The 23240-nt window shown below is 36.5% G+C and overlaps 1 protein-coding gene across 5 annotated transcripts in view; it reads left to right on the top strand.

Annotated features, from left to right (window-relative positions):
• TTC3 (tetratricopeptide repeat domain 3) overlaps positions 1 to 23240 on the top strand; it is a 201205-nt gene that overhangs the window by 87189 nt on the left and 90776 nt on the right. For all 5 annotated transcript variants that reach the window (XM_078146523.1, XM_078146524.1, XM_078146522.1 and 2 more), the window contains exons 27-32: positions 8003 to 8320; positions 10440 to 10706; positions 11952 to 11998; positions 16042 to 16098; positions 17943 to 18016; positions 20373 to 20531. In XM_078146523.1, the coding sequence (XP_078002649.1) occupies positions 8003 to 8320; positions 10440 to 10706; positions 11952 to 11998; positions 16042 to 16098; positions 17943 to 18016; positions 20373 to 20531 (922 nt within the window). The remainder of the gene's footprint in view (positions 1 to 8002; positions 8321 to 10439; positions 10707 to 11951; positions 11999 to 16041; positions 16099 to 17942; positions 18017 to 20372; positions 20532 to 23240) is intronic.

Genomic DNA, 23240 nt, shown 5'->3' on the forward strand with positions numbered 1-23240 from the left:
TGAATATCCTTCTTGGGCTATGGCTAAGAAATTATTAGAGAATCATCTAAGAGCATAAGGGAGCATACTATGAAGTAGTGTGTATATGAATTAGTATGTATGTAGTATATGAAGTAGAATGAAGTTCCCATAAGTACTTACTCCGTCATGAGTCCTCCCTCTAACAAAGAAAAACAGTTCAGCAAAAACAATTTCATAGTGACCACATCTAACAGTGTATGAGCATTTTGTGCCTATTCTTCACCTCACTACCCAGAAAAGGGAACTTGGATTGGAAATAAGAATCGTACCACATACCATTGAGGATGTTCTGTTTCTACATCATCCTGAGATACAGAATGCCTTCTTGTGGGCTTTCTTCAGTGCTCTGAAGGACTTTGTCAGATCTGATAAACCCAGAATTGTCAGCTCCTGCCTCGTGTCCGGAAGCTCCCAAGCCGTGCTGTCACCAGCTCCTACCTGCTAGGTTTCGCATGATAAAACATAACTACCTGCAACCAGGTTGGAGGTGGAAGGAGCAGTCTAATTAGATTAATTAGACCTCAGTAATCTAATCGTTTTTCTCTCTTAACAGATCTCTACCCAGTGTCTCATCCTCTGGACTCATTCCTCTGTGGTTAGCATAATCATCACTTCGCCATATTCATCCCATTCCCTGCTGCTAGCTTCCTTAATCCCATCCACTTCAACCCATCTACTTCTTTTCCTCTCACTGTCTTCTAAACTCTTCAGCCATCTGGCTTCTGGCCTTCTCATTCAACTAAAACTGCTCTCTCCAAAGTTGCCAGTGATCTCTTAATTGCCAAATCTTATGGTCTTTTCTCAGTCCTTATCCTTATCAACCTCTTGGCAGCCTTATCAGTCTCTTTTCTTAGCTATTCTAGAGAGAAGTCTCTAGATTTTTATGATACTGCATTATCCCAGTTCTTCTACCTATCCAGCTTCTTTTTAGTATTCCTTTAGCTTGATCTTCATCTAGGTCTTGCCTGCTAACTTTGGGTGTCTTCTAAGGTTCTGTCCTTGGTCCTCTTTCTTCCACCTTATATTGTTTTGCTTGGTCAGCTCCCATGGATTCAATTAACCTCTCTATGCAGATGATTCTAAGATCTATATATCCAGCCTTAAGCTCTCTCCTGACCTCTGGTCTTACATCACCAATTGCCTTTTTGAACTGTATGCCTCATAGACTTCTTAAACTCAACATGTCCAAAGCAAAACTCATTATCTTTCTTTTTGAAAATTCTTTAAAATATTTTGTTTTCAGCCAAAAATCCATCTTCTTACTATTCCCCACCCTCCCCTTTAACTCCCTTCCCTTATTGAGAACACGAGAAAAACAAAATCTATTACAAACATCATTCAAACCAAATTTCCAGTTGTCCATGTGCAAAAAAAAATTTTTCTCATTCTTCATTCGGAGTCCTTCACCTCCATCAGAAAGTAGGTAGCATATTTCATCATGAGTCCTCTGTTATTTTAGTTAGTCATTATGCTGATAAGAGTATTCTTATATTCAGCATAATAGTATTCTAAAATATTTATACAACATAACATATTCAGCCATTCCCCAGTTTATGGTCACCCCCTCATATTCCCATTTTTGCTACCTCAAAAAGAGCTATAAATATTTTTGTACAGCCTTAGAATTTGTTTTGCTTAGGACTAAGTCCCCCTTATTCTCTAATTCTCCTTTCTCCTTTCTTCCCTTCCCTACCTATTTCCCTTTTGAGTGTAATATACTTCTGTTTTTCTCTTCTGATAAGTAAGAGTGAAGTTCAGGTATCAGCTGCTCCCCCGATGCCCCAGCCTTTCCACTTTGTTTGTATAAATGTCTGCTTGTACATCCTGATTAAATGAGATAATTTCCCCTAACCTTCCTTTCCTTTCCTTCCTAATATATTTCTCTTCCCCCTCTTTTCATTCTTCTTTTAAGATCAAGATCCTATTCCCTAATTAAAGGGCTTTTCAACTGCTGTTAATCATTCCTACTATATCTCCCTTATCAGCTCACTATCCCATTTCACCGTGGACCTTCCAACCCTTTTTATCCCTCCTCAGACCTCCTGTGGCTCCCCCACCTCTCACTCACTTAGCGGAGGACCTTGGTATATTTTACAGAAAAAATGAGACCATTTGCTGAGAGCTCTCCCTCTTCTCCCTTTATCACTCAGATGCTTTCAGCCCTTATCCCGTCCTTCATCCCTTTCTGACATGATGAAGTGGCCTTACCCCTTACCAAGTCTAACCCTTCTACTTGTTCATGTGATCCAATTCCATTCTGTCTCTAATAGAATGCCCCTTCTGTCATCTCTAATCTTTCACATATTATCAATCTTTCCCCCTCTGCTGGCTCATTCCCTGCTGCATACAAATATGCCTATGTCTCCCCTATCCCTGAAAAAAAAAAACTCACTTGATCCTTCCATCCCTGTTAACTGTCATCCTGTTTCCCTTTCTCTCTTTATAATGAAACTCCCCAAAAAGGCCATTTACAGTAGGTACCTCCACTTTCTCTCCTTCTGTTCTCTTGCAGTATGCCTTCCCACCTTATCATTCCATTATCTCCAAAGTTACTAATGATCTCTTTAGTTGCCAAATCAAATCAGTTTTTCTTCATCCTCATTCTCCTTGACTTCTCTGTAGCCTTTGACACTTGATCACTCTCTTTACCTTGATACTCTTCTCTCTCTGAGTTTTGAGGACACTATCCTCTCCAGCTATTCCTGCTACCTCCTTTGCTGGATCTTCCATCAGACCCACACCTGCTTACTGTAGGTGTCCCCCAGGGTTCTGTCCTGCGTCTTCTCTTCTCCCTTTATACTATTTCACTTGGATCTCATCAGCTCCCATAGGTTTAACTACTGTCTTTATGCTGATATTTCTCACATATGCCTATCCTTCCCTAAACTTTCTGCCGACTTCCAGTCTCACATCTCCAACTACCTTTCAAATATCTCAAACTGGATGTCCAAGAGAGATCTTAAACTCAGTACATCTGAAACAAAACTCATTATCTTATCTCCAAAATTCACCCCTTCTTCCCTGATACCGTAGAAAGTCTCTCAGGATTGCAACCTAGGAGTCATCCTTGACTTTTCTCTCTCTCACCCCTCATATCCAATCCATATCCACTCACCAAATCCAAATTGCCAAGGCCTGTCAATTTCACCTGTGCAACAACATCTCTTAAATATATCCTCTTCTCTGACATGGCCACCATTCTGGTGTAGACCCTTATCACCTCATGCCCAGACTACTGTAATAGCCTACTGATGGGTCTGCTTGCCTCAAGTCTTTTCTCACCCCAATCCATACTTGATTCAGCCACCAGAGTTATTTTCCTAAAGTACAGCTCCATCCATATCACTCCTCTAATCATTAAACTTCTGTGTCTCTCTATTGCCTCCAGGATCAAATGCAATATTCTCTTTTTGGAGTTTAAAGCCCATCATAACCTAGCCCCCTCCTAGATTTCCAGTCTTCTTAACCCTTATTCCCTGCCATTTGTTGTTCCAGTAACAATATCCCCATCTTTCAGCTTTGGGCACTTTCTCTGACTGTCCCTGTGCTTGGAATGCTCTCTTCATCCCTACTTCCTCTAGCTTCCCTGGCTTGTTTTTAAGTTCCAGCTTAAATCCATCTTTTGCAAGAAGCGTTTTTCAATCCATCTTAATTGTAGTGCCTTCTCTCTCTTATTCTTTTCCTGTTTATCCTAAATATAGCTTGTTTGTACGTAATTGTTTGCTTGTTGTCTCCCTAATTAGATTGTGAACTCCTTGAGGGCAGGGACTGTCTTTTGTTCCTTTTTGTGTCCCCAGTGCTTAGCACAGTGCATAGCACATAGTGTTGATTGGCTGGCTATTCTAGTGTCTCATCTACACAAGCAAGCCAATAAAGAACATATGTTAACAAGTATTGCAGAAAAGAGAAAGCGTTAGTTTAGCAAAATTCAGAGTAATTCAAATAGACAGATACTCCATTAAAGTTATCTACCCTATGTTGAAAGCTCTTGACTCACATTTTAAAGATAAAATATTCCATATACCATGATAACTTTACTTTGGCAGTCATTGTACTGTGAACTTTATTATTTCTTGGTTAACCTTATATTTTAAGAAAAGTAAAAATAATGGATCTTACTGATTTTGTCACATTCAGCATTAGCTAGTCATCAGAAATCTGTTTATTGTTACTTTCTATACTAATACCAATTAGAATGCCATCCTCTTGCTCTGGTGCACAGCCTGAAGAATAATTGAGAATTATTTTTAAAAATGGAAACATTCGGGGCAGCTAGGTGGTGCAGTGGATAGAGCATCGGCCCTGGAGTCAGGAGGACCTGAATTCAAATCCAGCCGTAGACACTTGACACTTACTAGCTGTGTGACCTTGAGCAAGTCACTTAACCCCATTGCCTAGTGGGCCTCCCCCCCCCCAAAAAATGGAAACATTCTGCACCTCAGAATTCACTTAGGTAAATTGTTCTAATCGCTTATTTATAAGCTAATATTTTTGATAATATGGTCAAGTGTCCATAAATATTTTTCTTAGGTTTAAAATTTATGGCCTTTTTATGTAAAAATGCAGCTAGTAAAAAAAATTTTAATTCATGAAATTCTAAATTACCTTTTTTGTCTGTCACTTTTATTTTGATAAAAATTTTCTGCCAGTGGCTCTAAATCTACATCTACATCTACAGTACTTTCAGTAGTTATTCCCATTTGACTTATTTGTTGTTCTGTATTAAAAAGTTCATTTTTTATCTAACATTTATAGTAGTTTATTAAGTGGTATATAAAATGAAGCCAGCAATACAGAAAGGGAGATGTATTTCTTTGAAAATATTTGGCACCGTCATCGAGGGGCAGAGCCAAGATGGCTGAGTGAAAGCAGTGACTTGCTTGAGCTCTCCTCCAAACCCCTCCAAATACTCATAAAAAATGGCTCTAAACAAATTCTGAAGCAGCAGAACCCACAAAAAGACAGAGTGAAACAAATTTCCAGCCCAAGACAAGGTGGATGATCAGAAACGTGTGTCGCGCTGGGCTGGGAGCGCAGCGCAGCACAGCGTGGGTGCACAGGCCGCAGCGTGGGCACACAGGCTGCAGCAAACCTGGAGCAGGCCTCAGAGGACTGAATCTCGGGCAGCTGTGGAGGTTTCCAGATTCCTCAATCCACCAATGCCAAAGACAAATTAGAAGGTCAGTGGGAAAAGTCTGTTTTGGTGCCTGAGAGAGGAAGGCAGGGTTTCAGCTCCATTCCCCAAGAGCATGGCCCTGTGGGGGGGCAGCTGCTTCCCCGAGATTCCGGCCCACAGACTGAGGGGGAATGCAGTGGCTGATCAGAGAGGGATTGCAGGGATCTCTTTGCCAGTGCTGAGGCAGGAATCTCTTCCTTTGCCCATGTTTGGATCTGGGCCACAGTTCTGGGCAGTGGTGCTGGGGTGAGGAGGAGTGCTGGCTTGGTGGAGCTTGTAGTTATTGCAGAGAGAAGCCCCTCCTCACAGTTAAAGGACAGAAAGGAGTGCTTGTAGTCGCAGGCCAGGAAAGGAGTAAACACCTTGCCCCTTGTCATACCACCTTGGAAGAACTGAAAATTTACAGGTCCCTACAAGTATCTCTGAAAACAGCTGTACAAACCCCCGAAGCTTGGGACAGTACATTCTCCACATTGGAAGCAGATTCGTACCATAAGGAAGAGTTTAAAACTCAAGTAATTGGCCGGGATCATGAGCAAGCAGGGCAAAAAGAGTCAGACTATATTATCTTACTTTGGTGAAAAAGAAGACCAAAATATACAACCAGAAGACAACAAAGTCAAAGCCCCTACATCCAAAGCCTCCAAGAAAAATGTGAATCAGTCCCAGGCCATGGAAGAGCTCAAAAACGATTTTGAGAAGCAAGTTAGAGAAATAGAGGAAAAACTGAGAGTGATGCTAAAGGAGACCCAAAAAAATACTGAAGAAAATAACACCTTAAAAAATAGCCTAACCCAAATGGCAAAAGAGGTCCAAAAGGGCCGATGAGGAGAAAAATGCCCTAAAAAGAAAAATTGGCCAGATGGAAAAGGAAGTCCAAAAGCTTACTGAAGAAAATACTTCCTTAAAAATTAGAATAGAGCAATTGGAAGATAGTGACTTTATGAGAAATCATGACACAGTAGAACAAATCCAAAAGAATGAAAAATTAGAAAACAGTGTGAAATATCTCATTGGAAAAACAACTGACCTGGAAAATAGATCCAGGAGAGAGAATTTAAAAATTCTTGGACTATCTGAAAGCCATGATCAAAAAAAGAGCCTAGACATCATCTTTCAAGAAATTATCAAGGAAAACTGCCCTGATATATTAGAACCAGAGGGCAAAATAGAAATTGAAAGAATCCACAGATCTCCTCCTGAAAGAGATCCCAAAGGAAAACTCCTAGGAATATTGTAGCCAAATTCCAGAGTTCCCAGGTCAAGGAGAAAATATTACAAGCTGCCAGAAGGAAACAGTTCAAGTACTGTGGGAACACAATCAGGATAACACAAGATTTAGCAGCCTCTATATTAAAGGACCGCAGGGCATGGAATATAATATTCCAGAGGGCAAAGGAGATAGGATTACAACCAAGAATCACCTACCCAGCAAAACTGAGTATAATCCTTCAGGGGGAAAAATTGTCATTCAGTGAAATAGAGGACTTTCAAGCATTCTTGATGAAAAGACCAGAGCTGAATAGAAAATTTGACTTTCAAAATCAGGACTCCAGTGGAACATGAAGAGGTAAACATAAGAGAAATCATAAGAAACTTATTAAGATTGAACTGTTTACAGTCCTGCATGGAAAGATGATATTTATAACTCATGAGACCTTTATCAGTATCAGGGTAGTTGGAGGAAAAAAATTATATGTATGTATATATGTAGATAGATAGATAGAGGGCACAGGGTAAGTTGAAGATTAAGAGGTCATATCTGGAGAATAAAATGAAGGGATGAGAGAGGATTATATTTGGAGAAGAAGAAAGGGAGAGGTAGAATGGGGTAAATTATCTCACAAAAAAAACAACAGAAAAGTCTCTTATAGTGGAAGGGGAAACAGGGGAAGGTGAGAGGGAATGAGTGAATCTTATTCTCATAGGATTTGGCTTAAGGAGGGAATAACATACACATTCAATTGGGTATGGAAATCTGTCTTACCCTACAGGGAAAGGGGACAAGAGAGCAGGGGGATGATAGAGAGGAGGGCAGATTGGGAAAGGGGTTAATCAGAAGTAAATACTTCTGAGGAGGGACAGGATCAAAAGAAAGAATAGAATAAATGGGAGGGCAGGATAGGATTAAGGGAAATAGAGTTAGTTTTTCACAACATGTCTACTATGGACATGTTTTGCATGACCACACATGTACAACTTATATTGAGTTGCTTGCCTTTTCAATGAGGGTGGGTGGGGAGGGAGGAAGAGAGAAAATTTGAAACCTAAAGTTTTAAAAACATATGTTTAAAAAAAATGTTTTCACATGCTACTGGGAAATAAATATAGGAAATGGGGTACAGAAGTCTATCCTGCCCTACAGGAAAATAGAAGGGGAAGGGGATAAGAGAAGGGGAGAGAGATAGAAGAGAGGACAGAGTAAGGGAAGGGATATTCAGAATGCATGACATCTTGGGGTCGGGGGAGGGGGGAGATGGGGTGAAAATTTGGAACTCAAAAACTTGTGGGAGTGAATGTTGAAAACTAAAAATAAATAAATTTATATTAAAAATTAAAAAAAGAAAATATTTGGCACCTAGTAAATATAGTATTACAAAAAGGGGACATTGGACTAAATGAACTCTAAGGTTTCTTTCAATCCTAAATCTATTAAATTAAAAATAAGTTTAAAAAAAACTGTATGTATACACATACAACATACTATATAATGTGGTGTTATAGTTAGTCTTCCTCAGCTTATTTAATGAGTGATTGCATTATTCCACTTGGCTAATCCTGCTGTGTATGCTAATTCTATTTTAGGATTTGTACAAAGTTGCCCATTTCCTGATGATAGGATTTTGCAGTGTATAAAACAAAATGCTGATCAAATTAAATCTGGCATCCGGGACGCTTCCAAACTTCTCAGAGAATTGCTCTCTTGGAAGGTAATAAACACGGAAGATTATGCAGATTCTGTATTTAATGGCAGTTTGCTAGCTGAAACAGTGGAACATCTCCTCGATCATTTGATACGGAAAAACAATAGAGTAAACACAAGAATTTTTCTGCATGTTTTGAGTGAGATTGAAGAAATAAATCCCAAACTACGTGACTGGATCCAGAAACTCAATAGTTTAGGTATGTCACTTCCTTCTAGAGAAACTAATTTTGTATATTGAATGATCAATCTGATTTTTTTCCTTTGCTATTTGTAATATATAGAGGTTTTTAAATGAGGAGCTGTAATGGTCTTAGGAGAAAATTAATACTGCAGGGAGTCAGCATGGTATTCAAAGCTTGAATTCCTTGCTTTGAATCTGTGTTTACAACCTATGTGACCTTGAGGCAAACATGTTTGGTTCTTGGTGTCCTCATCTGCAGAACATCTGAGGGGGTGGAACTAGATGACCTCTAGTGCCCTTTTTTAACTGTAAATTTATGATTGTGTTTTATAGATTTTTTTTAAAACTTGCAAGTAATCTTTAAAATTATTAAAAGTAAGTATAGCTTTATAGTCAGTTCAATTCAACAAATAAATTAAAAGCTTACTGTTCTTGCTAAAACTGGCAAAGAAGAGGAGTTTTAAAAGGGCTAAAATTATCTCGAAAGTAAATTCTGATCCTGAATAAAAGAAAAATACCATGTGGTTGCTGTAGAGCATAAGGGGAGATGATGTTAGGGTTTCTTAACCTATTTTGTGTCATAAGTTCCTTTAGTAGTCTGGTGAATCTTTTAGACTCCTTATAGCTACAGCTGTGAAAATAGTAGCTAGTATTTATATATCGCTTTTAAGGTTTTCAAAGTGCTTTAAAAATATTATCTTATTTGACACAACATCCCTGGTAGGTAGGTGCTGTTATTTTGCCCATTTTTGCAGATGAAGAAATTGAAGCAAACAGAGGTTAAGTGACTTGATTAGGGTGACTCTGCCGCCTAAGTACCTAGTCAAGTATAGTAATTAGATATGAACACCAGAATAGAAAAGTAAGACATTTTTTGGATAAAAAAATCTACCACCTTTCTAAAGTTGTTACTGCTATATACATGAAGGCTTTCTTGAGCCTCTTCTTCCCTTATCCCACTACTAGTGCCCTCCTTCTCTAACTACTTTGTATTTATTCTCTATATACTTAAATAGGTACGTATTATCTCCCCCAATAGAATATCATCTCTTTGAAAGTAAAATTCATTTAATTTTTTAAAAAATTTATATCAGGGCCTGAACAGTTTCTGTCACAGAATAATTGCTTAATCAGTATTTATTGATTGTTTGGTGTGCTAAGCTGCTGACTACTGTCTTGATTTGTTGACTGTCAGAGTGGTACGTGGTGACTAGCTTGAGCCATTGATGGGGAGAGAAGCTTTTAATAACAACCATCAAATCTTGAAAGTAGCAGGGAGGTAGAAGAAGCAGTAGCAGTTGGCCAGAATACCATCTTTAGTATATTGACTATATGTTGCCAAACTCTGTCTTTCTGATTTCACTGACAATGTAATGTGCTATATATTATAAAAGTACAGTAAAATCTTATAGTTTATACTATTTGGATTCTACAAAATTCAGTTTGCATTAGTATACAGTTAAAGTATGAGAAACTTAAATTTCTTACTTAATTACTTAAAATACTTAAGTACTTAAATTGGGATAGCAACTAAAACTAGACTGTGGTCCTAAGCTACTTGCTTTAATGACTAGATAAAAATTAACATAACCAACCAATTCATTGGTAAATTAGGTAGATAATGCACTTGAAATATTTTTTTTAAATTGTACTAAGTATTTCAAATGCTTTCTCTTAAAATTTTATTTTTTGTTTTTGTTGGGGCAGGTAAATAGCACAGTGAATAGAGTGCCAGGCCTAGAATCAAGAAGACAAATCTTCCTGAGTTCAGATCTGGCCTCAGACACTTATTTGTTGTATGAACCTGGGCAAGTCACTTAACCCTGCTTGCCTCAGTTTCCTCATCTGTAAAATGAGCTGGAGAAGGAAATGGAAAATCACTCCGGTATCTTTGCCAAGAAAACAAAGAGTAGGACATGACTGAAACGACTGACCAACAAAATATTCTTTCTCTTAAAATATTATTTACATTATTCATTTCTGTTTTGCTTTATTAAGCAAAGATAACTTCGCAGCAAAGGTAAAATGGATGTTTTTCCATTAGTGGATACTTAAGAGAAGTATATTCATTCCCTGTTTAACTCCATAATAAGACATAATTATGTTTTGATCAAGGATTTTTTTTTAAATTTCAGGTTTGGATGCTACACGGATGTTTTTTTCTCGTCATGGTGATTCTATTAAAAAGCTTGATTTTAAACTCGTAACTGTTCTCTGGGTTGAGAAATATGGTCATAAACTAGACCACATAATCGCCAGTTGTGAAGAGAGAAAGATAGTTGAATATTTCAATAATCCAGGGTCATTGAAGGAAGCTCGCTATATAATATGGCTATTAGAAGAAAATAGAGAGAAGTTTCCAGCACTGCATACTGCTTTAGATGAATTCTTTGATATAATGGGTATGTAACCACAGCAACAGTATAGCATACTTTCAGTTAAGCTTTTATTCTGCCTTTTATTCTGCCTGACCTTAGGTAATTCTTGCAAGTTAAGGAGACTAAATTTTCAAATATGAGCTTGAATTTTCCATCTGTAATGAATTTCATCTTTTATCTCAGACATGGGAATAAAAATGTTATCAACTTTATGTTGGAGGTGCTATGTACCGTATAGTCAGACAGAATAATAGAATAATGAGGTTTTGTTCGCAGTGTACTATTGTTACGGGTAAATAAAGTCTATGAAAAATGAAACTTCACTTTAATTATGACCTTTCCTTATTCTTACTTGCCCAGAAAAAAAGTGAAATTAAATTTTAACTATATGTGTATCTTAGGACTTTGTACTGAGGTATTCCCATTCATGCCTTATGGGATGAAGGCTGTGGTATGAGAGCATGATCTCTGGTAGGTTCTGCCAGGCTAAAGAGTCTTTGAGAGAAAGCTTGGAAATGCACCGTGTACTTGTTGTCTGGAGACCAGCCTAGCTAAGTATGGAGAGGTTCATCCGCAGGATGCCCCCCAAAACGACAAATGTTTAAGCTACAGCAACTCTCAAAGACTCTACTCAGTTATAGAAGGGTTATATCCTTCATCAGTGAGTAGTAGGACAAGTCCAATATTAATGACAGTTCCACTTCTTAAAGTATTTTAGTATTTAGATCAGTTTGGTTGGTTAGGATGTTGGTAAATTTTGAAGTTTGGCCGTTTTAAAGGCCTTTTTGTATGTATAAGTTAATGTAGTCTCAAATTGAGATTCATTATGTAAAAATATATTTCTTAAGATGAAAAAGGCAGAACCTATTAAAAATGTTTCATGTATAAAACTCAAGAAAATATTTGACTGCTTTGATATCAGTTAATGTGTATCAAAGTCAGTATGGAACTTTTTAGCATAAGAATACTATATTAGTTTTTATATGTCACATGGTATTTGTTTTAATGAAAGCCTATAAATGAGTGACAATGTTGTATTTGAAAATACAATAACTTGGAAAACAGGAGGCCTGAGTTCTAGTCCAAGGTCTGCCACTAACCAGCTATGTAATACTGAATAAGTTTTTGATCCAAAGTAGTATAAAGACTAGTAGGTAGTATATTTTGTTCCTTCATTTCACATCTGGAACAATTTCCCCAGTGGTTTCAGTATGTTTTGTAAAAATGTATACATGAGATTTTTTCATATAATTATTTATCTCTCAATAGATGGCCCTTGCACTATATTAAAGAAACAAGAAAATGAAGATATTTCAGTAAGTTATTGTTTTGCTATATGATATTTTATTTTGTAATGTATCCTAGTTCCCTAATATTTCAATGAAAAGTTTTTTAGTTTTAAATTTTTATTAATATCTTTTCTTTTTACTTCACCTTCATTTCTGATTGTATCGATTCCCCAACCCCCTCCCTAGCAAGCCATTCCTGGTAACAGAGAATTTAAATAGCAAAAAAACTCTGCTCCACCTGACCCCCTCCTTAAGTCTCCTCTTCTCCAGATTTAAAAATGCCTGTTTCCTTTGATCAGATTTAAAATGCCTATTTCCTTTAATCAGTCTTATATGATAAGGATTCGAGGTCCTTCACCATCCTGGATTCCTTTCTCTAGGTACTCTTTAGCTTATCAGTTCTTTAAACTATGGCATCCTTGAAACTGAACCTAATACTCCAGGGAGGAGTAAAATGGGACTATCACTTACCTATTCCTGGAAGCTATGTCTCTGTCTCTGTCTCTCTGTCTCTCTCTCTCTCTTTTTTGCTAGGCAGTGGGGTTAAGTGACTTGCTCAGGGTCACACAGCTAGTAAGTGTTATGTATCTGAGGCTGGATTTGAACTCAGGTCCTCCTGAATCCAGAGTAGGTGCTCTGCACTGTGCCACTTAGCTGCCCCATCTATGTCTCTCTTAATGAAGCCTAAGTTCCCATTGTTGTTCAGTAGTTTCAGTCATGTGTAATCTTCATGACCCCATTTTGGGGTTCTCTTGGCAAAGGTACTGGAGTGGTTTGCCATTTCTTTCTCCATCTCATTTTACAGATGAGGAAACTGAATCAAACAGGGCTAAGTGATTTGCCCAGGGTCACACAGCTAGTAAGTAAGTAAAGTCAGATTTGAATTCATGAAGAGGAGTCTTCCTGAGCCCTGGTGCTCTATCCACTGCACACTGCGAACCTAACTGCATAAGATGCCATTAGGTTTTTTGGGGTTTTTTTTGTTTTTTTCAGTCATGTCCAATTTTTCAGGACTCCAGTTGCAGTTTTCTTGGAATAGCTAGGTGATGCAGTGGATAGAGGGCCCAGCCTGGAATCAGGAAGACTCCTCTTCATGAGTTCAAATCTGGCCTTGGACACTTACTAGCTGTGTGACCCTGGGCAAGTCACTTAACCCTGTTTGCCTCAGTTTCCTCATCTGTAAAATAAGTTGAAAAAGGAAATGGAGAACCACTCTAGTATCTGTCAAGATCCCATTAGTATCTTTTTTTGTCTGCCACATAATACTTCTGAATCAAATTGTTTTCAGTTCAAATACACAGATCTTTTTATATTCAACTGTAACTTTATATGTATTACTATTGAATTTCATCTTACTGTATGAAGCCCAATGCACTAGTTTGTCGTGATCTTTTTGGTTCCTGACGTTATCATCCATTGTGTTTGCTGTCCCTCTCAGCTTTCTATCATCTGCAAAGTTGATGGGCATGCTGTCTGTCCCTTTATACAAGCCATGATAAAAATTGTTAAACAACCCAAAGCCAAGTGTAGATCTCTGGGGCATTCTACTGGAGACTTCCTGCTCCCTTGACATGGACCCACTAAATGCTCTTCAAGGTTGTTTTCCTGTTTTTGTTGTTCTTTCCATTTACATTGTCTTAGTCATTATGTGAATTGTTTCCCTGGTTCTACTTCACTCTGCTTGGGTTTATATAAGCCTTTCTATGCTTCTTTGCATTTGTCATATTCATCATTCTGTTATATTCAAGTACCATAATCTCTTTAGTCATTCCTAATCCTTAGAAATCTACCTTGTTTTTTTGCTCCTGTAGAGAAAGTAGTGCTATGAATATTTTGGTATATATGGGACCTTTCTGTTTTTTACCCCTTTAGAGTATATAGCTTGCAGTGGAATCTCTGAGTAAAGGTTTGGAGCACGTTTTCTTAGCATAATTTCAGAATGCTTTTCAGAATAGTTGTATCAATTCAGAATTCCATGTACAATATATTTATGTGCCTGTCTTCCACAACCCTTTTAGTATTGACTATTCCAATTTTCTAGATGTGAAATAAAATCCTAGAATTGTTTTTATTTGCATTTCCTCTTTTAATGAATAGGAGTAATCTTTCATATTGCTGTTGATAATATGTGCTAATTTTCAAGAATCTTTCAGTGAAAAAGACCTACCTATATTAAATATATATTTGAGAGGCAGTGTGGTTTAGTGACTTGAAGATTAGCCTTGGAATGAAGCTACTTGGGTTGAAGCCTTGTTTCTGACATGTACAATCTGTGTGACCTTTCATCTAACCTCTCCCCATCTCCCAAGTTATTCTCAAAGAAAGAAAGGAATTTTCAACCTGAAATCTCAAGTATTTGATTAGATTTCAGGAGACTTTGAACTTGGGTGGGAAAAATATTTTAATAATTTTATTTTAGTGTGATTGGTTTCTTTTGTAATCCTATGCATTTTATTTTAAGCATATCAAAATATTCTGAGAAGGGGTTGGTAGGTTTCACCACACTACTAGAGGGGTCCATGATGCAAAACAAAGGTAAAAAACCCCTGCTTTAAGACTTTAAATTACAGTTAAGAGCCAGTTGCTATAAGTGGAGGGTGTTCTCCATATCATTAAAATCATCGGTCACTTCCCCTTCCCCCAAGGAGATGCAAAATATTGTCAATTATTATTTTCCATAGTTGCTTTACATGTAGTTGTTTTGTTATTGTTATTATTGTTGTTTTTTAGTTTCAGTTTTTTAGGTATCTGATAATGGTTTATGGCATTTCCTTTCTGCCAAACTAGGCCTCAGACAGTGGGTAAGAGCAGGAGAGAATTAGGATAGAACAAAGGACAGGACATACAATGTTAATGAATGCTTTCCACTGGAATTTTATTCCAAAACCAAATTAAAATTATTTTTGTGTCATCTATTGTATATTATCCTTCCCTTTTCCCTTTCTGTTATAGAAAACAGCTCTACTTTTCTGTTAAACTTAGAGCAGATAATAAAGAATTAACTTCATAATGCTATATAATGTCCATTTTTGTTGTTTGTTTTTTCTTAAAACTAAGTTCTGTTGTTTTGCCTTAGGTGGATTTTGGTAAACAAAGTGGGTTTCTTCTTAGTTGCCCTTGAAATTTGGTTTCACTAGGTTGAATCTGGAATGCTCACTTCAGAATTGTATTTTTTTAGTAGCTCTGAGAGTAATTTTCTGTGTTTTGGCAAATAATTTTATTTATTTATATAGATAAATGAAGAGAATGTTTTCTGAATGGAGTTTTCAAGGAGAAAAACCAAAGAAACATGTTAAGTTATAAATGTGGCATTATGCATGAGATGATAAAAGAATGTAAAATGTATTAATCATAAAGCCAGTTATCTAATGACTGAATAATTACTGGAAATTACATAGACCTGAACTCATGAAGTATTAAAATTTTGTGTTCAAAATATAACCCCTAGTCTTGCTGATGAAGGCACAATAGTATATATTTTAATTTTAGAAGAATGAAATTGTTTTTATTACTGTTAATTTGTTACTAAAGGATTTAAGGTGAAACTGTATAATATTCTGCAGTTTTAACCATAAAATACCTTTGCTCCAAAATTCATTTTATGGGGTATTTCCTTACAGTAATACTATTTTATAGATCACCCCTATTTTACAGATGAAGAAATAAATATCGAGAGAGGTGAAGTAATTTGGCCAAGGTCAGATAGCCAATTAGTAGAGTTTTTCCTTGAATCCAGGTCTTCTAAGTCAAGGCTTTTCCCACTATACCACACTAACTGATAATCTACTTCCACTGATGTTGGATCTAGCATCCAAAATCTGGTGTCTGTAAAATTTCACTTCAAGAAATAGGTTTCATGGAATGCATAAAATACAGTGATTATAAGAGCTGAACATCCTGTTTGGACAGGATAATTAATTAAGCTGTATTAGCTATATATGCTAATAATTAGACCATATCTCTATGTTTATTACTTTGGGGAGGGGTTTACCATAATATTAATTGGATCTAGTGCTCCAAAATCCTATTCCCTAATGTATATCAACTGATAATTTTTTTTCTTTTTCTAGACTAATGGTGTTAAGGTAAAAAACAAAACCAGAAAAAAGAAGCATAAGGAATCAAAGGTAATCAAACTTCTCTGTATGTGTTCTATTAATCTAAGACTTTCGGTTAGAGATTGGTTGACTCTTGTGGTGATTTTGAAATGTTTGGTTGGAGAACACTTCAGAATTTCCAGTATAACATAGTGTTTTCATAAATGATGATTTTTAGTTAGCTTGGTGACCAGCTCTTCTATATATATTCCTCTACTAATTTCACAGACCCACCTCTGTTAGTTAGAAAGTTTTTCGGTCCTAAATTTGCCTTTTGACAACTTTCACACATTTCTCCTAGTTTTGCCCTTTGGAGGCTAAACAAAACAAGTCTAATCCCTTTTCTATATGAAGATACCTCAGATCCTTGAATGCAACTGTCATATCCCTCGTGAGTCTTCTCTCCAAACTAGAAGTCTTGACATAGGCTTACTGTGCAGGGCTGTGCTGGACAGTTTATTCACTTTTCTGAATTTCTTCCTCAAGATGCAGTCTAGTACATTTTTGGAGAGAAGATCATTGTACCATCTTGGCTTTGCCTCCTGGACTTTACATTTTTAAAAATTAACTTGGTAGTATAGAACACTAAAACTAATGATAGAATAAGTTTATAATAATATTTCTTTGAGAAAAGAAATAATAATAATCTTAATGTCTGAAAGATTAAAATCTATCAAGTTATATAAGGGTACATTATCTAAAGTATATGAAATAGGTATTACTGGAAAAATTTGAAATATTCCAGGTGATAGAATTACTAGGAAAGGCTAACCAAAAAACATCATTAAATGCAATTAAAAATATTGGAGGCAAAAGCAGACCTTTAGATCTTTTTTTTTTTCCAGGCAGTTGGGGTTAAGTGACTTGCCCAGGGTCACATAGCTAGTAAGTGTCAAGTGTTTGGTTTGAGGCCGGATTTAAACTTAGGTCCTCCTGACTTAGGGCCACTTCTCTCCAAAAATGTAGTGTAGTTATAGAGTGAAGTTTTGAAAATAAAAGTGGCTCTGAAATTATCCAGGTTTTCAAAATATCCTTAAACTTAGGCCCTTGAGGCATACTAATCTATTTAAGGAGTCAACATGATTCTCCTACCTTCTCACTACCTGTACTTTTATTTTCTCTTGCTTCAGAATCAAATCAATCATCAAACGTTCTTTGTATGGACTGTAATCTGTACAGAGGCAGCTGGTGGCATAGTGGATGGAGCACCAGGCCTAGAGTCAGGAAGGCTTGAGTTCAGATGTGACCCCAGACACTTATTAACTGAGTATCCCTAGGCAAGTCATTTAGCCCCTGTTTTTCTCAGTTTCCTCAATTGTAAGATGAGTATAATACTAACACCTATCTCTTAGGGTTGTTGTAAGGATTAAATGAGGTAATATTTGTAAAAACACTTAGTATAGTGCCTGACACATAATAGGTGCTCCATAAATGCTTGTTCCCACCTCCCACCCCCCACTTCCTGTTGTATGAGTGTATTGGGATGAGGTCAGGTAAGAGTGTTCTTTTATCTTTGGATTCATATTCTATGATTAATTAAAAGAGTTTGAACTGAATGGACTTTTGTTTTTCTTGTAATACGAAAAAGAGCCATATTAATTTCATTAGGATTTGTTTGTTATTTGTGGTTGCTGTCATTTTTTCCTATTACTGTACCTCTTTGTGCATGAGAAAATCAGACAAGGTTTAATTCAGGTAATCAGTTTATATGCTTAAATATGTAAATCCTTTATTACTTTTACTAATGATTCTTTTTTTGAATAAGTTTTTTTATATCTTTTAGTAAGAAACCATTGCCAGTTCTTTCCCTTTTTTTCTCAAAAACCCTTTTCTTTCTTTTTTTACCCACCTCCTCCCCCCCCACCCCAATCTAGCCTGTTATTATATTGTCTGGAGTTGGTGGAGTAACACAAAATGATGATAAAACTGGTACAGATGAAAGTACTTTGTGAGTACATCTTTCATTTTGAAATCTTACTTTTTTTCATTTAAAAGTGCATAACTCCTATAAGTAATGTTCCTTTTTGGTTCAGACCTATATTTTTATTGGTGTAAGAGGCTCTCATGAGGAAATTCTCACTAATAATAAAGGTAAGCAACTTTTATATAGCTTAGAATTTTTAAAAGTTACCTGTGGCACTAGGAGGTTAAGTGACTTGTTCAGGGTTAAGTCACAGCCAATACCTGTCAGCAACGGGAACTAGATCTTCCTGGCTCAAAGGCTGGCTCTCTGTCATACCAATCAAATTCTGACTGCACTTCTTAACTTTGTGATTTCAGGAGTTCACTGAACCACATTCAGTTTCCTCATCTGTAAAATGGGAAATCTTCAAGATCCCTTCCACTCCTATATCTGTGAACCTTTGATTTGAATTGTATTTGAATTCATACAAATTCTGATTTACATCATATTTCTGATTTAGGAAGTATTTTGTAGAAAGATAATAAATTAAAGCATTGCTGATGATATCTTGTAGGAAAATCCCCCAAAACTATTTATTAGAGTAGAACTGATAACTAATGGTATATGTTTCATTTTTTTGCTAATTGCTCCATATAGGGACTTAGTTTAATCTTATATGTGTTAGTAATTTTGACACATTACTTGTTATGAACGCATGAATTTTCTTTTTTTTTTTGGAACGCATGAATTTTCAAGAAGAGATGATATTTCTAAATAACAAAGAGCCTCCTTAGTATACATTTCATAGATTTAGAGCTAGATGGGATCTTAGATAAGTCATCCAGTCCAACCCTTTATTTTGTAGATGAGAAAACCAAGACCCAAAGACATCAAATTACTTGCCCAAAGTCACAAAGACAGTACGTGGCAGAGCCACTGTACTTCAGTTCATCATTATATGACATGATATTGGGGCCTTTCAGACTCTTGGTTGCCCTTCTTTAAATATTCTTCAGTTTCTTATTGTCCTTTCTAAAATGTGGCCAGAACTAAATATATTTCTTCATCTGTGGTCTGATGCAGGGCAAACTACAGTAATATTACTACAACAGTGTTTGACATTATGCCTCTCTTATTATATCCTAAAAATCACATTCATCAAAAATAATAATAGTAATTCAGAATTAGGAAGAAAAATTATATCTAAATAAAATATTTCAATTTAGCCTTCTTATAGTAATTGGTTATTAGATATTAGATAATATGTACATTGATGATAAATTTATAAATAAAACTTGCTTATAAAATTTTATACTAATTGCTTAAGTCTTAAATAGATACTTGAATCTTTTATATTTTTTTTTAATTTTATCCCTTTAATATAGATTTATGTTCCAAATTGATCTCATTAATTTAGGTTAATAATGGTTATATTAAAACATTTTTTTAACTTCCATTGTTTGTTGCTCTGTTATACTACATAACTTTAAAATAAAAGAGCACTAAAAACCAATTTTTAAAACATACCCTTGGAAACTAAAGAAGTTATAGCCTTCTCACAGAGTGTCAGATTTAAGGCTACAAATGTCTTTATATGAAAATGTGAAAAAAGTAACCTGAGTTTTCACATTGACTTTCATTTGTGGCAGGAGTTTTTGTTTTGCTTTCTGTTTTTTTGCTCATAAGACTGAATTTGTGTTTTTAGATTTTAGTTATTCTGGGCTGCACAGTGACCAAAATGAGGGAGATAATGGTGCTGCCATACTATGCACTAGTCAAAACATGTCTAGTTTAGGTCTGGGTGCCACATTTCAACATTTTTTTTTATTTGTTTTGGTGAGGCAGTTCGGGTTAAGTGACTTGCCCAGGGTCACACAGCTAGTGTCAAGTGTCTGGTCTGAAACTGGATTTGAACTCCGGTCCTCCTGACTCCAGGGCTGGTGCTCTTCACTGTGCCACCTCGCTGCCCCATTTTTTTTTTAAATAAAGGTTTGGAGCTTTATTGAAGTTCACCTTTGACATTCACATCATGATTTGAAACAAGCTACATCAGCAGCCTTGACTGTGTGTACACTGTGAAAAGTACAGGACTCTCCCTCCCCTTGTCCTATAATAGAGTAACAACTGTTGAATGTAATTGTTCCATATGCTAAGGATTAGGCCTCACCCCTTGCAATAGGTGTTGGAACCTGCCCACCCTCCCTAACCAAAATACCCCGAGCTGGTATTAGCATTGGATCTGTTACAATGACTACCCCAGCAGTAGCTGGAGAGTCTTGATTTCTACAGATGGGTTTCTTTGGGTGGCTGGGTCTAGTGGATTTGTGTCATCCTTAGAGTTTACATACTTCAGCTTCATTAAACAAACTGGTATTCACAAAATCTGCCTTTTTCCCTGCAGACTTCATTCAAATTCTTATGACCCATTTGTAGTACCCGAATATCTTCGAGATGAAGTAGAAGAATTTGAAGCTCTATATGAAAAAAATAGTTCAAATAATAGCAATTATCAGAAGTTGTTGGACAGTAACCTAGATCCAAAATGTGAACCATTATATGAGTAAGTACTTCAGTTGTTCTAAAATTGTGGGCACCCAACAATTCCATTAGTCAATTAGGTAATTGACATTTTAACATTTGAGCATTTACCAACTGAGTCATTTTCGTACAGTGATCATGAATACAAAATATATTACATCACTTTTTTCAGGTATTATGAAGTGTTACTTAAATATGTTCTCTTAATGTTTGTTAGTGTTATCAGTTGGGTCTACTAATAGATATGTCCAAGTATGAAACCTGAGGAATTTACCAGTAGGGCCAGTAAATCACTTTCAATCATGATATGCTGAATACCAGGTATGCATGTGAATGAAATGGTGCTGTATGCAACCATTTAGCCATATCACGTAATTCTAGTGAAAAAGACATGCTATACTATTTGCTATTTTTTTTCTTCTATTGAGTTTTGTTTCCTCTTTCTGGTGGTTCCTCCTATTGATTCTAATTCTTACTTACAACATCACTAATGTGAAAATATGTTTAATAGGAATGTATATGTATAGCCTATATCAGATTGTGCGCCATCTTAGGGAAGGTGGTAGGGAGGAAGGGGGAGAAAAATTTTAAACTCAAAAGCATATGGAAGTGATTGTTGATAAATCAAAATAAATTAATTTAAAAAAAAATTTTTAATTAAAAAAAAAGAAAAAGACATGCTATATATCTTTTTCTTAGAAAAGGGGTTCACTAACCTGGTAGCCAAAAAACACACTAAAGTTATTCTAGGATGCACAGTGACCAAAATGAGGGAGATGATGGTGCTGCCATACTGTGCACTAGTCAAAACAAGTCTAGTTCAGGTCTGGGTGCCACATTTCAAGAATGTCATAAGCAGTTTGAATTATATCTAGAAGGAGGCAAGCACAATGGTTAGAGAATGTGAGAGGACTTGTTCTTGATTTTCCTGGAAAAGAGAATACTTAAGGAGAAAGTAAAAGTTTTTAGGTATATGAAGGATGGTCATGTGGAAAAGGAATTAGTATTATTCTGGTTGGCCCCAGAGAGTTGAACCAGGAACAGTAGATGGATATTGAAGAAAAGTAGATTTTGTTACAAAAAAAATTGTTTAAAAATATATATATATATAGCTGCCTAAAAGAGGAATATGCTGCTTTAGGAGGTGGTAGGATCTCATCTACTTCTTCAAGCAGAGGCCTTGGATGACTCATTGGAGAATTCTTAATGATCTAGATCTTTCCAATTCTCATTTTCTAGTTCATTTATGCTTTATGGGATCAAGGAAAATTCATACTAGGGAGAGAATTTGCCAGTTCATGATGTGAAGATGATCCTGGGTTCTTAAAGGGTTGTTGAGAAGAGTCAAAGTTTACATCTTTTAGGTACTGAAGGAGGAAGAAACATTTTAGGTATTATTAGTCAATCCTAAAGAAACTCTATTTTCTTTAGCATTTCCTAAAGCAGGGATACAAGCAGAAAAAAATACATGGCCCAGAAATGTTAACTTCTTATCCAGAAAAGTTCTAAAGATGAGAATCTAGCCTACCTTCTCTCAGCCTGTTCCTACGACTACCTCCCTTACATCCACCTCCCTCCACATGCACCCTCTGCAGCCAGGGTTCATTGTTCTCAAACTTTATTATATCTCTCTCCTCTCTTCTAACCACCCTTAGTCTGGACTATTATAAAGGCTCCCAGATTCGTCTCCATACCACCAGTCTCTCTCTTCTTCAATCCATTCTCCACACAAGTGCCACATTGCTATCCCCTAATCGCAAATCTGACCATATCACTCTCCTGCTCTGGAGACTTCAGTGGCTGCTTTAGAGTAAAATATAGAATGTTCTCTTTGACTCTTAAAGCCCAACTTGCCTTTTTTAGATTTATTGCCCATCAGTTTACTTTTTGTGCTCTAAAGGTCCCCCTAAATGTTGCTGTATATGACATTCCATCTCCTGTCTCTGGGCCTTTGAACAGGACATCAGCGCTTCTTCCCTCTGCATCTTGGATCTCCTAACCCCAAGGTTAAGCTCAAGTGCTCTTTTGTTGAGAGGCTTGTCTTAGCTTGGGTCTCACAGTTGTTTTTGCTCTCCTGAAAATTGTGTGTCATACACACACACACACACACACACACATCTATGTTGTATGTCTGTGTCCGTTAACAAGTTATATCATTCTGGTAAGCTCCTTGAAGACAGGGACTATCCCCTTTTTATGTGTATATCCCTGGCATTTAACATAGTGTATTCACTTCTCTGGGCCTGTTTCCTTATCCATAAAATGACTATATGATCTCTAAGGCCCCTTCCAATGCAGACACTCAGTGATTCTGTAAAGATTCCAGTTTTCTTTTGGAAAAGGAAAGATAATATCTGCTTTCATTTTGCATTAGTGATAGTTTATTTCATGTGATTATTATTATTATTATTATTATTTTGCTTTTTGGTGAGGTAGTCGGGGTTAAGTGACTTGCCCAGGTCACACAGCTAGTAAGTGTCAGGTGTCTGGGGCTGGATTTGAACTCAGGTCCTGCTGGTGTCACCCAGCTGCCCCCAAAATCAGGTTTTGTTGGTTTTTTTGGGTTTTTTGTAGGCATAAAGTTAACCAAAAATAAAAAGAATTAATCCTTTATTATAGTTTCTATTAGCTCTTCTGTAGCATATTTCTGCCTCTGAGCTTTGTCTTAATGGACATCTTCAAGAATTATTTGTCCAACTATTTAAGGCTTTATTTGTGATTGAACGTTCAA

Source organism: Phascolarctos cinereus, unplaced genomic scaffold (genome assembly GCF_003287225.1).
Source record: "Phascolarctos cinereus isolate Bilbo 61053 unplaced genomic scaffold, phaCin_HiC Scaffold_726;HRSCAF=1367, whole genome shotgun sequence".
Taxonomy (NCBI): Eukaryota; Metazoa; Chordata; class Mammalia; order Diprotodontia; family Phascolarctidae; genus Phascolarctos; species Phascolarctos cinereus.